This window comes from Lynx rufus, unplaced genomic scaffold (genome assembly GCF_022079265.1).
Source record: "Lynx rufus isolate CCGP_SWC_20201006 ecotype Redwood Valley unplaced genomic scaffold, mLynRuf1.p SCAF_8, whole genome shotgun sequence".
Lineage (NCBI taxonomy): Eukaryota > Metazoa > Chordata > Mammalia > Carnivora > Felidae > Lynx > Lynx rufus.
This window is the reverse complement of record NW_025814896.1, coordinates 11271832-11289719: the sequence shown is the minus strand read 5'-3', so window position 1 is coordinate 11289719 and position 17888 is coordinate 11271832. Positions and strand designations below refer to the sequence as shown.

The 17888-nt window shown below is 58.0% G+C and overlaps 1 protein-coding gene across 1 annotated transcript in view; it reads right to left on the bottom strand.

The window, feature by feature from the left end:
• RIPOR3 (RIPOR family member 3) overlaps window positions 1-17888 on the bottom strand; it is a 74636-nt gene that overhangs the window by 24622 nt on the left and 32126 nt on the right. The window contains exon 2 of the mRNA XM_047069864.1: window positions 6705-6823. Within this exon, the coding sequence (XP_046925820.1) occupies window positions 6705-6823 (119 nt within the window). The remainder of the gene's footprint in view (window positions 1-6704; window positions 6824-17888) is intronic.

Below are 17888 nucleotides of genomic sequence, written 5' to 3'. Positions count from 1 at the left end.
CCCTGCGCCCACAGCCTGGAAAACGGTAGGTGCTCAGTAAATACTGAGCTGAACGGGACGAGGGAAGTACAGCGTGTCGTGGGGACTAGAGAAGAGAGAGTTGGGGGAGCCCAAGACCTCAAGGGAAGAACAGGATGAAGGGTCGTCCCAAGAAGGGTGTTCTGAATCGGGGGACAGTGAGTCAGGGTGGAGGGGAGGACGTGGTCCAGTCTGTGTGTGATGCTGGGCGGACAGCAAGGAGAAGGCTTGACCGAAACAGAGTGAGGAGACCCTTCCCGCCCTGTGGGAGCCGAGGAGGAGGAGTGGGTCAGCCCCCAGCTTCACAGACCCGGACGATGACAATCCGGGAGCATCGTGACGGTGCCCGGATAGAAGGTGCCCCCTGAGTGTCTGTTGCTTCCCACCCCTGCTGTAGGAGCTTTAAATAAACATCGATTTTAACCCCATTGCAAGGTAGGGAACCGGAGGCTCAGAGAAGTGACTTGCCCCAGATCACGTGAGTGACAGAGCTGGGACCCAAACCCAAACATGGGCAGATTCCCAGCCCGGGATCTGAACCACCCCTCTGGGGGCAAGGGGCAGGGTTCCCTCAGGGTCCTCAGAATCATCTGGAGGACCCAGGCTCAGATTGCTGAGCCCTCTCAGCAGAGGCCCCAGTGTCAGGTTCAGCAGGTCTGGGGCGAGGCCTGAGAATCTGCATTTCTAACACGTTCCTAGGTGCTGCCAGTGTTGCTGGTCCAAGGACCACGCTTTGAGGACCACCGTCTTAGGGGATTCACTCGGGGGACATCCTCCTGCTGGAAACCCAGGTATGCATCTCCCCGGGAGCCCTTCAGAGTTTGCTGCACTCTTGCGGCCCAAAATCAAGGGTACCGGACCCCCCGACTCACTCAAACACTCACAGAGGGGCTTTCTGCGAATCAGGCACCATGGTGGGAGCCGAGGGCCTGGGGTCCTACCCTCGAAGACTCCCCGTCGCTGGGAAGAGGGGAGGATTGACGTCTGGAGAGCCAGGCAGGGGGAGGCAGGACACAGCTTCCAGCTCCTCCGGCAGGCCTGACAAGTTCACTGTGGCGCCCCAAGGGGCTGAACGGGCAGCCAGGCTGTATATCCAGCCCAGCCAGATGTTGCACATTCCACACACAGATACAGACACCTGCTGTTGACTCAGCAGAGAGGAGCTGCCCCGGCCGCCCCTCCGGTTGGGTTCCCTAGCCCGGGAATCCTCGCCATGTTACGTGCCAAGGGTCCAGAAATAGAGATCCCCGGCCCTGCCCGCGCCCTGAGAACTGGGTCCTAGGGGATGTTGCAGCAAGGAAGGATCGGGGGGAGCAGGGGACTTGCCACGCTGGGAGCTTATGTTGTCTCATGAGACACAAGCTCCTGGTCAACCACCCATGGACAAATCCCAGCCCCGGGGGTCACAGGTACTTAACCTCCTAGAGACTCAGTTTCCTCATTTGTAAAGGGCAGATAAGAGTGCCTACCCCATAGACCAGTCATGAGACCATCATTCACTCAACAAACATTTACTGAGCACTTACGGCACACCAAACAGCATTCAAGGGGCTGGAGGTAAAACAGAGACCAAAGCAAGTAAAAGCTGTGTCCCCGCGAGCTGCCATGCCAGCTGGGGGAGGCGGTGGGACAGCCAGCACAGGCTCTGGAGCTAGGTGCCCGTGTCTCTATTCGGTAACCCCACTTACAAGCTGTGTGACCTTGGGTAAGTTAACGAACCTCTCTGTGCCTCAGTTTTCGCATGTGTAAAATAGGGCCCCAGGAAAGCGTTGCTGTATGCGTTAATAAATGTAAAGGGGTTTGAGTAGTGCCCGGCAAAGGACAAGGGTTATGTATGTGTCAAAGTTAAAGAAGACAATAGGAGCGCCTGGGTGGCTCCGTTGGTTGAATCTGACCCTTGACTTCGGCTCAGGTCACGATCTCATGATTTGTGAGTTCGAGCCCTGCGTCGGGCTCTGCACGGACAGTGTAGAGTCTGCTTGGGATTCTCTCTCCCTTTCTCTCTGCCCCTCCCCCTGCTCACGCTCTCTCTCAAACTAAATACAAAAATTTAAAATATAAATAAATCAGTAAGATAATAAATATCCAGGCCCTCGAAGGGGCTGCGCTCCCTCCTCCCTCCCCCTGCCTGAGGCCACACCACCCACCTCCTCCAGCAGGCCGTCCACAAAGTTGACATGCCAGGCGGGTAGAGACGGGCAGGGCTGCAGCCTTCAGAGAGGCGGGTGTCGGACGGGCTCAGGCCCCTGGCAGGTGGGGTGCGCGAGCAACTCTTGGGGGGGGGGTGCCGCTCAGGAGCCCAGCTCACCTGCCAGCTCCCAGGGGTCCCCGGCCCCCGGGGGGTGCGTACCCTCGGCCAGTCCCCGCTGCCATCTACCCGGAGACCTCCTCACCCTCACCGCTGCGGCCGCGCCTGGCTTCACTGGCTCCCGGGGAAGCTCTGAGCTCAGTGCTCACGTCTGAGGTTCAGCGGGACGGGCGCGGTGGCCACTGTGAGCGCTGCTGGCTCAGCCGGGGAAGTGCAGCCTTCAGATGGCGAAATCGGGCTGCGTGTCTGGCCCGGTGATGCAGCCGCCAGGGCAGAGAGCGAGCTCCGGGGGCGGGTGTCTCACCGGCTCTGGGAGCACTCAGTAAACATTAAACAGCCCCTGGCATGCCAGACAAGCTTCCAGAAGGACACGTGCCACCCGGTGGCCCCAGCCCTCACGTGAGGCCGCCGGGACGGCCTTTCTGCCTGATTGTCGTGGGGAAACACTTTGTCGGAGGCCCGGTGCACGGCTGCTGCAAGTGCGGGACCTGGGGGCAGGCGGGGCTGGGTGTGGCTGGGGGGCAACGATAGGACCAACTGGACACGTTTCGGGTGAGGACTCCGTGGCCGACGGTGTAAGCTAACCCTGTCTCTATGCCTGGTGGCCCTGGATGGGGGGGCACGATGAGGAACAGAGCAGAGCAGGGAGAGCACCTCCGCCATATCCTCTTTCTCCAACCTCCTTTCCTTGAAAATCAAAGGTTTACTACTTAGTTTTCACACCCCCACTTGCCGGCCATCTCAGCAAAGGAATTCCTGAGGTGGTGAGGACCTGGCAGGGGCTCCTAGCTTAGGAGGGTACCCTCCTGACAGCCTGGGGGAGAGGAGACCTGGCTGAGGAGGGACCGGAAGGGGGTAAGAGCAGCCACGCCTGTGAATCGGGGCACAATGGGACAGCATCATTCATAGCAATCATTCACACCTTAGTATAAAATTTCCCCACCAGATAGATCACTTCCTCGGGTGAATTCTTTGATTATGGAATAAAAAGCCATGTCCAGAGTCAAAAGGGTTTCAGGTGCCAGGGCAGGGGCAGAGGTTGGACAAAGGGGACATCCATGAGCTTCAATCCCCGGCTCTCCTATCTGAGGTTATTTTTACCTGCCCTGCCCCAGCCACTGGGTGCCTTGGCAATGTGTCTGTGATTCAGCCTGGTTGGATTACCTGAGAAATAAGGCCAGAAGGTGAGGTCTGAAACCCAATCTAGGCCGTCCAGCCCCAGAGCCAAGGGTCCAGACTCCTGGGAGCCAAGGGTCCAGACTCCTGGGAGCTGGCCAGAGACAGGAAGTTAAAAATAGATGCGCTCCTCCCCATCCTCGTGGGCAGCTTCTTCCTTACCCTTGGAAAAGGGCACTGAAGAGACTAGATGGTGGCCACTCAGGGACCTCAGAACCCACCCAGGCTGGTGGCTCCAGAATTCTCCAGAATTCTCAGAGCAGGAGAAGGAGAAGGAGCCACCAGGAGAGTGGCTATTCTGGGATATTTACAGCCATCAAGGTCATCTGTCTTAGACCAGGATGCAGACCTTGCCAGACGTGATCTTGTCTTTGCTGATGGCCAGTGAGCCATAGCGGGACAGGGTCAGACCTCTCTGTCTTCTTCCCACCCAGAGTGCTGTCCTCAGGAGTCCTTGGGACACTACCTGGGCAGAGCTCCTGACTGGGGCCTGTGGGAACATTCCCATGGAGGCGGGAAGTCCAGAAGCCCCCCAGGGGCCTGGCAGGGGGAGAGCTGCAGGCAGGACCAGGCACAGAATTCATGAGGCCCAGTGCAAAAGAAAATGCAGGGCCCTTTTTTCAAACTGTAGTAAGGGTTTCTAGATGGCGGGGCGCCTGGGTGGCTCAGCCGGTTAAGCATCCAACTCTTGATCAGCCCAGGTCACGATCTCACAGTTCGTGGGCTGGGGCCCTGCATTGGACTCTGTGCTGACAATGTAGAGCCTGCTTGGGATTCTCTCCCTCCTCTCTCTCTCTGCCCCTCCCCTGCTGGCACTCTCTTTCAAAATAAATAAATAAACATTGAGGAAAAAAAAAAAAAAGGAATTTCTAGATGGCAACACCAGAGCATTACGTGAGCACAGGGCCCTAGTGAGCACACAGATTGTATACTCACGCAGCTGGCCTTGGCTGCCAGGGTCTGTGAAACCCCCTTCAGCGCCCCCCACTGCCAGACCATGGTGACAAAATCCCCATAGTGCCTCTGTGTGAGTTAGAGAAAGGTACCCCACCCTGGGTGGGCCAGCTGCACGCCAGGGCACACAGCTTGGGAGGGTTACGTGGACTGGATGGCCCCCTTGGCTGGGTGACCTGTGCAACTGTCTTTAGCAGCCCTGATTACAGACCCCATGGTGGGGGGGGGGGCCTGGTGACGCCCAGAAGAGGCAGCTCAAAAGTGGTTCTGTTAAGGAACATGATCATTCCCTGGCCAGTCGACTTAATCCTTCTCAGCCGCACTTATGGAGTGCCTAATGTATGCCTTCCTTGCGGTGGCATCCACGCTTTCTCCTCTTGGAGGCTGGGCGTCAGAGGGACTGGGTGCTCACTCTCTCTGGGGCTGTGTTTTCCTGTGCTTCAGCTCTTTAGTGTCCCCCCACCCCCGCCGCCTTGCACCTTGCATGTCCTTGCTGTGGCTCACAAAGCCCCGCAGCCCTCCCTCTCTCACGTCTATCCCCCAAGACAGCCACACACCCACTTTCTGTGCCTCAAAGCTCATCCCCACCTCGGGACCTTTGCACTGGCTGCCCCTTCCACCTGGAAGACGTCCCCAGCCCTGCATGCTCTCTGCACGTGAACATCAACTTGTCTTCTCTCTGGCCTTAAAGGTGCCCCTGCCTCACTGAGGGCCTCCTCTGAGAGCCCTGCCACCCTCCCACATCCCCGTTTTAATTCCTTCACGTGCCACCAGCTGAATCCATCTTGATTATTGTTGGCTTGTTGTTCGCTGCCCTGACAGGAGGGCGGGGCCCGGTTCCGTCCCCAGAGCCCGGGACAGGGCCTGGGCAGAGTAGGTGCTCCATAAATATCTGGAGAACGAATCAGGGATTCCTAAGCACGCTTCCAGCTGAGACCCTCCAGGATTTCGGCCCTGAGACCCACTCCTCCCGGGCACGTGCTGGCACTGAGCGGCCAGGAGACAAGTGGGTGAGCTGGGAGAGCTGGACCTCAGGGACCAGGCATCACTGGGGCGGGGGGGGGGGGGCGCGAGTGTGCAGCTGAACCCCAGGGAAAGAGCCACAGGAAGGCCCGGTCTGGGGCACGGGTGGTCCACCTCAGGACACAGCAGTGAAGCCAAGGCCCAAAGGAGATTAAGCAGCCCCTGGCCAGGTAAGGAGGAGTCACAGGAGGGGCCAGGTGGACAGCCCGGAGGAGAGAGCGGCCAGTGTGACAGGGAGCTGTTTGTGAGGCCGCGTGAGGAGTCCAGATTGCATTCTCAGCAGATGGGAACCCCTGGCAGGTTTCGGGCAGGAGAGGGCCGTGACGAGCCCTGGCCAACCCTGCTTGGCTGGGAGTCCTGCCTGTCCCCCACATTTGCTCACCCAGGCAGATGTTTGGGCCCCTCGGGCTTGCACCACTCGGGATGCCTGAGGGATTGCCCCACCCCTGGGTGGGCAGCTCCCCAGGCTTGCACAGTGCCCGACATGAAGGCCAGGACCAGCCTGTGGCCCCCAGGAGTGGAAACGAACCTTCCTCCCGGGAAGTACCTGCAGCCGAAGGAGACTCGTGGAACAGCCATGAACTCACGTCCAGTGGGGCAGCCCTGACCCCAGGCCCATCTCTGCTGTTCCTCCTCCTTTGGAAATTTCCTGCAAGCACCTACTGTGTGCCAGCATGTGCCGGCTGCTTGCCTTGTGTCACCTCATCGTATGCTCACGACAACTCTGTTGGGGAGGGACACTCGTGATCCCCATTTCACGGATGAGGAAACCGAGACTCAGAGAGGTGAAGTCACTTGCCCCAGGTCACAGAACTGGGATAGGTGGCCCCACGTCCCATTCTATCAAACAGGAAGAACATTCCATCCTGACCCCACCCCAGACTAAGTTCCAGGGCTGAACGAACCAGTCTTGCTGTGTGACCTTGGGTGAGCAGCTCCACCTCTCTGAGCCTGTTTTCTGGTCTGCTAAGTGGGCCTGATAAGCTCACGCAGGTGACTTCCAGGACCAACTGCCAGGAGCATGTGACATGAGACGGCTTTGGGTCTCAAGGAAATTACAGGTTTCTCCCAGCACCAAGTGTCACACGTGCGCACACATACACACACACACATACACACGCGCGCGCACACACTGTCCTGGGCTGCAGACTTGGCATCAGAGCTTCAGGGTCACAGGCTGCACAAGACGAGCCAGCCCTGTACCCTCCTCACGGGCAGAACTTACGCGATCCTCCGGCTCTGTGCGCTGCTGAAGCCCGCGAAGGAGGCGCTCCGGCCCACGACCCCCACGGCCCCTGCGTCCCCAGAGGACAGGAACCGCAACCTCACCGACATGGCCGTCACCTACAGGGAGAGGACAGGAGAGTCAGCCTCGCACTGCCGCCTGTCGAGTGCGGGTCGCGGCTGGTCCCCCTTCACCATGGTCCCCAAGGTCCTTACAACAGCCCCACAAAGGGGGCAGCTGGTACTGTCCCCAGCTCACAGATGAAGCTCAGTGAGGCTAGGGAACTGTCTGGGGCTGGCAGCAGGAGCGAGATTCGAACCCAGGTCTCTGTACTCTGTGCTCAGGTTCTTAATGGCTGAGCAACGCTGAGGCTCCGGCAGGGGGGAGTCAGCTCCTCCTGAAACCACACCTGATCTCTTCTCAGCTACTCCTCTCCAGTAACCCTCACCCCCCTACACAAACACTCATGGAACGCTGTGTGCCAAACACTGTGCTGGAGACGTGCACTGAGCAAGACAGGCAGAGTCCTTGCCTTCCAGGGCTCCCAGTCTGGCAGGGAGGCTAATGAGCCACCAGTTACGGGGGGACCCAGGGGGTACTCGACTTAGCCATGGAGGAGGCGATCAACTGCTGAGAAGGAAAGGCTGATAAGGGGAGAAGGAGAAGGGAGAGGGAGAGGGAGGGGAGGGTATCTGAGGCAGAGGGAACAGCATGGGCAAAGGCCCGGGGGTACAGAGGACACGGCGTAATCCAGAAACCGAAAGAAGAGCTGTGGTTTGGGCCGTGACTCCAGGGGAGGCTGGAGAGGCCAGCAGAGTGCAGCTCCCGCGGGGCCTTGGTAACCCCAGGGAGGAGTTTGCCCTCGCAATTGGGCAAGGGTGACTGGGAGCCATGAGAGGGTTTTGAGCAGGGGTGACAAAGCCCAACTCACATGAGGCCAAGCTGCTGGCATCCAGGCCCTCCAGAATCCCTGGATCCGTTGCCCCATCTCTGATCCAGGCTGCAATGAGGCCAGCCTAGAACGCTGGCTGTCTTTTCTTTTTTCCAAACCGCCTCTAGGTTGGAAGAACGCCACCGTATCCCTCGGGAGTATCGCCAGCGCCTTCCAGCACCGACAGTCGAAGGTTCTTCTGCATATCTGACCTGAATCTCTGCTGCTGCGTTGCTCCTCGGCCAGGGTGGAGACAGTCCGAGGATTCCAGGGACCCCACTGCCGAAGCCAAGCCTCTAAAAAAGCTCCACTGCACCACCTCCCTCGTATCGCTGCTTGGTAAGGCCCCTGCGTCCCAACATCCGTCCACCTGCCACAGTCCACGCCTTTGCTCAGGGCTGGGCCTCTCCCTGGAATAATGTTCTCTTTCGAGCCACGTCTGTCCAGCGTCCCGTCCTGCATTTTATGTGTGGTCAGCCCCCACCATAGGCTCCAGGGCCCCCCTGGCAGATCCGTGCGGCCCCCACAAGACTTCCCCTCCTCCTAGGCTCCCCCCATCCCCACCCCACACTGCGCTGTACATAGTGCTGAGGACTGGAAACCAAAAGGCCAGACCTGGGCTCAGACCCCAGCTGTGCCACTCGCTGGCTCCGGGCCCCGGCGGTCACGTTTGCAAAGCGGAAAGTCAGAGAAGGACCAAGGAGACCGTGCGCTGAGGGTGCACAACGCGGAAGGGAAAGAGCTGGTTGTCTCTGTGCCGTCGGCTGACAGAGGCCCCCGCCCCGCAGGGGGCTACAGAGGCGGATGAGCCCGGGGAGCGCCCTCCCGCCCTGCCGGGGGAAGCTGGCGAGTGTTTGCTGAGCACCCACTGTGTGGCAAGCCCCGGCACCAAGGACTGTCATGGGAGCCACCGTCTGTTGAGTGCTGTTACTAAGTCAGCCCTGCGCTAAATGTCTCACGGAAATTATCTTAGCAAATCTACGCAGCCCCTGAGGCCTGGGAGCTGTTGCTGACCTACTTGGATAGATGGCGACATGAGGCCCAGAGAGGGGACGAGACTGGCCCGAGAAGCCCGCGTGGAAGCAATGAGACAGGTTTGGAACCTGAGTGCGAGCGGCTGCAGACGCCATCCCTTCCGACTGTGCGCACTCAGACGTCCCCGTCCCGCCTCTAGATGTCCCAGCCCCACAGGGAGGTCCCCACGCTCCCCGCCTGTGCCAGGCGGCTGCCAGCCTGGACCAGCCCCGGAGCGTCAATCGTTACTTTCTTGGGAATTTTGGTAGCTTGAAATCAGCCACGGCAGGAATGTGTACACCCTGGATGTTGGCAAGTGCTACAAATTTGGGCTTTTTTTGTGGTTTTTTATCCCTGCAGGTTAGCGAGCATCTATCAGTACACCATTGCCCCACCACTAGCGGTGTGTGCTCAGGGTGGTACCGGGGACCTTCTCGAACTCTTGAGAGCCCCCAGCCAAGCTGGGCAAGGGAATGAGGGGGTAACAGGGAGGGAGATCACTGGGGTCACTGGTTAGGAAGAATACTCTGGTGCCAACCTGGGGACTGGGGACTGGGGGCTGCGGGCTGGGGGCTGGGGGCTGCAGGCTGGGGGCTGTGGGCTGGGGGACTACAGGCTGGGGGCTGCGGGCTAGGGACTAGAGGCTGGGGGCTGGGGGCTGGGGACTAGAGGCTGGGGGCTGCGGGCTGGGGGCTGCAGGCTGGGGACTGGGGGCTGCAGGCTGGGGACTGGAGGCTGGGGGCTGGGGCTGGGGACTAGAGGCTGGGGGCTGCGGGCTGGGGACTGGGGGCTGCAGGCTGGGGACTGGAGGCTGGGGACTAGAGGTTGGAGGTTTCAGGCTGGGGACTGGGGGCTGGAGGCTGGGGGCTGGGGGCTGCGGGCTAGGAGCTGCAGGCTGGGGACTGGGGGCTGGGGACTGGAGGCTGGGGGGTGCAGGCTGGGGACTGGGGGCCAGGGGCTGCGGGCTGGAACACCCTTCCCCTACCTTCCCTGCTCCATCAGTTACAGTAGACTGCGGATGGCAACTTCTCTGCTCCCCCATCAGACAGAGAGGGACCTGCAGGCGGGGCTAGAGTGTTCTCTGGTGCTTGGAAGATTCACAGCACATCCTTATGGGACCAGAAACAGTGCCTAAAAGGCTGGGCCTGCTGCTGCCACCGTACCAGGCTGTGCAGCCCATGGTGCCAGATAAGTGGAAGCCTCAGGCTAAGGATAAAGGTCAGGATGGGGATAAGAATTTCCACTAAGTGCTCGATTCCAAGGCAGGGGCTGACAAACATTTTCTGTAAAGGACCAGATACCAAAGTTTTTGGCTTTGCAGGCCATATACTCTTTTAAATACCCACAACTATTTACCTCTATTGTTTTAGAGCAAAAGCAGCCACAGACATTATGGAAATGATGAGCATGGCCACGTTCCTATAAAACAGTACTTACAGCTATTAATGGTTGACCCGTGGGTGCCCAGCACCCTCCGTGCTACCGACTCTAAGGGCTTAAAATCTCATTTAATTCTCCCGACATTATATCAGGTAAACACGATTATTATCCCCATTTTGCAGATAAAGAAACCGAGGCTAGAGAGCAGAGGAAACGACTCATCCAAGGTCACACAGGTAGGAAACAACAGAGTTGGGATTTGGACCCGGGCATAACGGGCCTTAAAAGCCTGGTCAATTCATTCAAGGTGGCACCTGTTCCCCGGGGGGCTGTGCTGAGGACATGTCCCCACCCAAAAGCCAGACCCAGGCTGAATGGAAGCAGGTCATGAAAGGGACCTGCCAAGCTAGAAGCCTAGCATTGGGGGTGGCCAAGAAAAAACCCCATCCCCTGCAGGCTTCAGGGTGTGGGAGCCCAGGTCCCTGGGGGCTTCTGGGGACCAGCATCAGTTCCCAATCAGCTCAGCTGCTCCAAAAGGGAGGCCAGCGGCCACCCCCAGCCTCCCCCACAGGCCCTGATGGGGTTAATCCTGGCTGTTGACTGGTTGGCCCCCTGTGATCTCACCCAGCTGGGTTTCTTGCTGCAAAAACATCTCCCTTCTGGTAGATGGGCTGGGACGGCCAGGCTGAGACCCCTAAGATCTCAGGAGCCTTCACTGGGCAGCCCCTGACAAGACCCCGTGAATGTTGGTCACTTTCGACCAAGGCTGATATTCTCAACGTTAAATCAGTGACCCAGCAGGGGCACTGACCACTCTGAACAGAGGTCGGCGCTCAGAGGCTCAGGACAGCCCTGGATATAGCTGGCACTCTGCGGGGCAAGAGAGATAAGCCAGAGACCTCGCTGGGCCCCTGAACAGAGGAGAGAGGCACAGAAGTCATGCAGGTCCCAAACCTTTGGTGGCAGACAGGACTGCCTCGTCCCCGTGCGTCCCTCGCTGCCTCTCGCTGGCTTGGTACCCTGGGGCAGCACCCGCTTAGACGGATGGCTTGGACACAGCTGGTGAGTGCAGCAGGGGCCAGGACACCTGGAGGGGCTTCTCACACAGCCAGCGGCTCCCCAGACACTGGGACCATCGTCCGGGACCTCCTCCCCGAGGCGCGGCTGGAGGGAGCCTGAGCCCACTCCGCTAAATCTGGCCAGCTCACTGCTGGCCAGAACCGCCCGCCAGCCCAGGGAACCTACAATTTCACCTCATTTGGAGGTGATGCTTCTAAATTTAGCGGCGTGGGCTCTCAGGGCTGGGTGGCTTTTATGCCTGAGTCCCTCACTTAAGGCTCTTTTATATCCGCTCAAATGCCAGGCAGGGCTTAGTTTGCTTATAGGAGTTTCCAAAATAGTCCCTTTGGTTTAGCACGAAAGGAAATGGTAAAATAGCCCAGGATGAGGAATGTGAGTTTATACCTAAGAGGGATGGGCGACCCGCGGAGGCCGCTCTGGGAACCAGACTACTGTCTGCACCAGATGGAGGGCAACTCCCTCGTTTCACCGGCGAGCACCCCCAGAGTGGTCACGTGACTTGCGCGGATCACCCAGAGGTGAATGGAAGGGCCAGAAGAATCCACGCCCCTCCCCCCTGCCAGCTCCACGGCTGCAGACACCTCCAGGCCTCTGTCCAGGCCGTGTCCTCTCCCTCCCTGGCACGCTCTTCCCCCAGGTCTCCCGGGAGGACCCCTCCCGGCTTGAGATCCCAGCAGAAAGGTCACCGCCTCAGAGGGGGCCTCTCTGGTGCCCCCTGGCGACAGCGGCCTCACTCTTCACCCTGTTTCAAATCCTGCAGAGGACTCACTGCCGTCCCAAATTGTCTTGTCAAGGTGCTTGGCAATTGTGTGGCCCTCACAGGAGTCCCAAGCTCCGTGGGGACAGGGACTTTTTGGTCTTGCTCACAGCCGTATGTCCCAGGGCCTCACCAAGTAGGGGACCCCAGTAAGTACTGGTCCGTAAGTGATTGCTTGAATAACTGAACGATTGAAGGACATCTCTTCAGACCTGTGTCTAGGGCTCACTTACTTGATTTGTTCATTCAACACACACACATGTCGAGTGCCTACTGAATGCAGGCACTGCGCATACGGCTGTGAACTAGTCCAGTGGGAGACAGGAATTAGGGTATGAGGCTGGACTGTGATGGGGAACTAGAGGCGTGGGGGGCAGACAAGGATCCCTCACCCAGCCAAAGGGGCGTGCCCGGGGAGACCCCCTGGGGGAAGCGATATGTTGAAATCTAAAGGAGGGGGAAGAATTGGCAGGGAGAGAGAATGGGATGGAAGAGTGTGCCAGGTGTTGGGAACAGCGTGTGCAAAGGCTCAGAGATAGGGTCAACTAGATGAAATGCAATTAGATGAACTTAGTACAGTGTGTGTGGCTAGAGCATCAGGTACCAAAGAGGATCCCTGAGGGGCTGAGTGGGGACCAGGCCTCTATGGGGACGGGGGTTTAAGCTGCATCCAGGGAGAAGTAGGCAGGACAGGCCTCCAGCACCCTCTGGATTTGGTAATGGCGCCCTTGAGTTCGTTCACTTACTGAATATGCGCCTACTGCACACCTGACCAGACAATGCTGTGTCTCCATAGACAATGAATGAGTGCCTACTCATGCCAGGCCGTCGAACCCCGCACCTCCGTCCAGGGGCTAGGGGCAGTCACACTGGAGACGCCTCTGTCCCTTTGGCCCAAGGCCCATGTCCCCTGGGCCAGCACTGACTGCCGTCTGGGGGAAGCTCAGATACCCTATACGGCTTACACCAGCTTGACCTGGGTTTTTGCCCTCTGCACTCAATCCCTCACCCACCCACCCCTTGCTTCCGCCACAGGCAAGACCCAGACATTTGATGGTCCCTGAGAGGGAAAATCCCACAGCCAAGCCACAGAGGACAGAAGCCACGCTAGCTCTGACACCCGCCAGCTCGGGCTCCCCTTCTCTCTGCGGAGCCCCTGGGGCCCCGCCCCTACCAGATGCTTTCAGATGCTTCTCTACCCGCTGCAAGGAATCTGCTCACCTCTCCTGAGCCAGGAAAGCGTGCCCAGGGGATCTCTGCCTGTGATCTGGAACAAGTTCCCTCCTCCCTGAGCCTCTGTCTCCCTGTCTGTAAAGTGGGAGGGCTGGGCTAGAATTCGGGGTCCCCCAAGCGCAGGCCCATCTGAGCCAGGTGAGCGTAGCAGACACCGTGATTCACCCGGGAGGAGAGTCATTCTTGCCTTAGCCCCCTTTCTCTCCTGGCTCCCCAGCCGTCTGACACTTGTCCCCCCCCCCCCCCCCCCCCCCCGTTCAGCTGAGTTCAGAGCTGGCGCCAGGCACACGCTCCGATCGCATCAGGTGTTTTGTTGCCTTTCTTTTAAGGTAAACTTCCGTTTAGAGCAAACCGTCTTGTGTACGATATAGAGTGGTGTTCTTTAAGTGAAAGGGTGATGGATTTGAAGGACGCTTGGTTTAAGTAGGGCAGGTAGGAACCCAGCTTCTTGGAAGCCCACGTTTCTGGGTCCCGCCGTGGAAGTGAGACCGGGAGGGGGGGAGGGGCACACCTAGGTGTGCCCCTGCAGATGGCCTGATGGAGTCAGATGAGCAGACAGCACCGGTTTCTGGTGGAAAAGAAAAGGAAGCAGCATCTTGGGGAGCCCTACCTGTCCCCCGCAGAATTCATGGTCCCAGGGCTGCAGGGCAAGTGGAAACTTCCTGGTGGTTCAAGACGAGGCATGGGGGTCGGGACCCAGGATCCAAGAGGGCCCCTTGCCTCAGTTTATCACACAGTCTACAGTCCCCTGTGACCTTCCTGCCCAGGGCAGCCCTGGGAGGTGTCCACGACCCGCCCCAGCTCAGGCCGGGAGGCACAAAAGGACAAGTCGCGTGAGTGGACAGATCGGCTATCTCATCAGGCTTCACGACGCACCTGTGACCATCTCACAGCCGAAAACCCTGCGCGAGGCCACAAACGGCCAAACGGCCAAGTGCGAGGGAGCCCAAAGGGCTCAGCCACACGGAGGAAATTTCCATGGCAGGAATCAGGAATATGGGTTTGAGGAATAATGACACGGGAAGATAGAAGATGTTGAAAGTAAGATGTTGAGGAGAAAAGACCAAGATGTGAACTATACACGACACGCTCTCCGCTTTATTTCTCCATCAGTGTTACCAGTGTTCTACCGTGGGCACGCATTCCCTCACAATCAGAGAAAAAAGGTGATCTGAAGAAAACAGAAAGATTGGTCACGTGTCCCTGGTTGCATAGTAATCAAGCTGCCAAGCGGGCTCTGTGTGTCCTCCGACCTAGAGAACGATGCTTTTCAGGATGAAGCTGGGGTCACAAGAGATACTTTTCTCTTAAAAAAGAAAGAAAGAAGGAAAAACAAACTTTTAAAGGTCCACGAATATCATCTACACTCCCAGCTAATGCCAGGGGGCTTTTACGAGGTAAAGATGACTCATGAATCTCTGTGAAATATCCAGAGGGTGTTTTGATTTAAATGCCCCTCCTCAGCGCTCTGAGCTCCCGGACAGACGTCACCGCGGGGGGTGGAGGGGGTCACCTGGAAGAGACAGCACCCCTTTGGGGACAGGGCCTCCTGGGGCCGCCATAGGGGCGGGGGAGCGTGGAGCTGGGGGCTCGTGGCTGGAAAGACGGAGCCCCGATGCGGGATAACAGAGATCGGGGGGCAGCCAGACCCCTTCTCAAACAGGTGGGGCCGGAGGGACTGAGCCAGAGGCACCGAGGTGCAGAGGGACTCCTCCCGGCAGGTCGGGGTGAGGCCACACCGTGGTCACGGTGCTTGGCCAAGTGCCTCTGACGCTAAAGAGGGAACCCGGCAATATTGCTAATGAGAACCGGCACTTCGAGAGCACCGGCTTCTGCCACGTTCTGTGCTGAGAACCAGCTCCTTTCATTCCTGGTCCCCTGCAGGTCTGGCCTCGGCTTCCCTCTGAGCGGCACCCCCTTATCGCGTGCCGGACGCCGGGCCGAGAGCTGGACACGGCACGTCTCCCCCACAGCACGCCTCTGAGGTGGGCGCTCTTACCACCCCCGTTTTACAGACTGAGAAACTGAGGCTCGTGGAGCTGAGGTGGCCAGAACTAGCAAGTGGCAGCGTCCCATCTTTGACGTCTCGCCTTAAAACACTTGCGTGTGGGCAGTGTGACACAGGTGTGCGTACCCCTCATCCACGTCCTAGGGGTGACCGAGCAACACGTGTGGGACCCCCATCAGAAGCCCTCACTCCAGAGTGGTTACGGGAGGGTCTCAGGCAGAGCTCCACTGACACTTTGGGCCAGAGCATTCTTGGCCGGGGCGGGGCGGGGGGGGCCCTGTGTATTTAACCCCCGGACACCAGGAGCACCACGCCCTCCAATGGTGACAACCAAGAGCGCCCACAGACACTGCCACGTGTCCCCTGGGTGGCAGAATCACCTCCAGTGGGAGCCACTGGGTTAAAGCAGCTCTTCAACTCCTGAGGGTTCGTGAATTAGCGTCGCGGGCACTCGGGGTAATTTTCACGTGTGAGAATAGCGGCGTTGAAGGTGCGATCTTCCGTGGGTGGCAAATACTTCCCCCCTCGCATGAATGGGGGTAGGAATCTGGGGGGCCCAGCAGCCCAGCATCTTCAGAAGGGGCCCCGGGGCTGCAGCTCCCATTGGGCCTGTGCCACCCCGGCCCCCGCACGCACGCACCTGCACACTCACGCCAGGATGCGGACAAGGGCCTGGAGCCTCAGAGCGGGGGCTGGAGCTCGGAGAAGAGGTTGGTGGCCCCCTGGGGGTGTTCGCTGTTAACATCAGAGTTCTGAACGACACCTGCCTTCCTCGCAACCCCCGCCCGACAGCGAACAGAGACCCTAAGGCAACCTACTCATTTTGTCCCAAAGCACCCGGCCATTGATGAACACTCACTGGTTTGGGTCCACTTAGCACAGGCAGGACTTGGATTCAAACCCACGGGCCGCCTCGGTCGCCCACTCCACTTCGGGCACGACACAGACGCTCCCTGCTACTCACCCGCACAGCTGGACATCAGAGCCACCTCCCCTAAACCGTCAGGACAGAGAAAGAATGCCATTCCCGACTGCTGTCTCTGCTCACCTCTGCAGTTAGGTTCCCTTCCCAGAGCACCGGGGACTCGTGCACGGGGCCCACGAAGATGGGTGGATTACTTTTAAAATCAGAAGATAAGAAATGAACTTTCAGGGGCGCCTGGGTGGCTCAGTCGGTTAAGTGTCCAACTTTTTGTTTGTTTGTTTGTTTGTTTGTTTGTTTTTTAGCGTTCAGCTCTTGATTTCGGCTCAGGTCATGATCTCCAGGTTCATGAGATCGAGTCCTACGTTGGGCTCTGTGCTGGCAGCATGGAGTCTGCTGGGGATTCTCTCTCCCTCTCTCTGTGCCCCTGCCCTTCTTTCTCTCCCTCTGTCTCTCTATCAAAAGAAGTAAATAAACTTAAAAAAAAAAAAAAAACTGCCTTGAAAAAAAAAGAAATGAATGTTTAGGTTAAACAGAATGTTTTATATTATAGTGTATATGTGTTACCATTTCTATATTAATAACGTGTATTTTATCCATCCTGAGGCCAATTCAGTGGTAAATACACTATTTAATGTTTCTCATACAGGAAGAGCCCTGCGAAGGCCAAGATGCTGGGGACTCAAGAAAGTCGCCACGGGCCCTGCCCTTTGCCCTCTGCTAGCCCTCCTTCAAACCTGTCTGACTCCAGAACAATCCTGCCATCTCCAGCCCACAAGCTCCTCCCCAGCTCCTTCCCACCCACGATGCAGCGAGCCCATCCTCCTCCCTCCCCCTGCTCTGGTTTACCCTCCACTCTCCCTGCTCCTCCGGCCCAGGCCTTACACTTGACCTCGATATGCTCTCTTGACCCTCACCAAAACGTGATGCCGTGGGCTCCACTTTGTCCTGTTCTGGCCCTTGGGATCTGGAAGGTCAAACCCAGGCAGCCTGGCTTCCAGGTCAGCCTCTTATCCACAGGCCCTAACTGCCAGGTTTCTGGAGTTGGCAGGGGCCCGGCTGATGTCACGGAGCCTCTGGGCCACCACCACCCCCAGTCTCCCACGGAGCACTGTTTAGATTCTCCTCTTCTTATCAACTTGGATCCCTTCCTTCTCCTACCTCACTCTGAGTGTTGTTTTCGGGGGGGGGGGGCAAGTGGGCTTTTCACCCTCCTTTCCCTGGTTCCTCACGAGATCGAGTATTTCTATATGCTCATTATCTTTAGAATCTCCTCTTCTCGACTTCTCAGTTCATAATCCTTTATCCAGCTACCTAGCTATTCTTAGTGACTTCTAGTTTTCTCCCAGCCCCTCACGTGCTTTTTAACTTGTTCCTAATGGTGTGTGTGTGTGTGTGTGTGTGTGACAGAAGCTTCAAATATTTATGTGACCAGATCTGTCAACATTGTCCTTCTATATTTTAAGAGTTTGGAACTTTCTTTCTCCACCTCTAAGATTAAGTTTCTACTCTCCAGACCACTGAAGTCTAGCTCCCTGGGTGAGAATTTTGTCTCCCTCGCCAGGCTGTAAAGCCCTCAAGAGAATCTCCCTCCTCCATAGAGGCCCTTGGCCAAGAGCTTTCACTGTCTGCTCTGCTTCTCAGAAACACCCTGAATCCGTCCCCTCCTTTGCATCCCCCTCCCCCTGGGCCAAGCCCCCATCACCTCTCTGCCTCCACCTGAAAATGTCCATCAGGTTTCTTACACCCTTCCCCAGGCTTGCAGCTTCTGGATACATCTAACTAAAATCTCACCCCCGGAACTGCGCCCACAAAGCTGTGAAGAGGCACCCGCCTGCAGAGAGGCCTCGTTCAGCAGT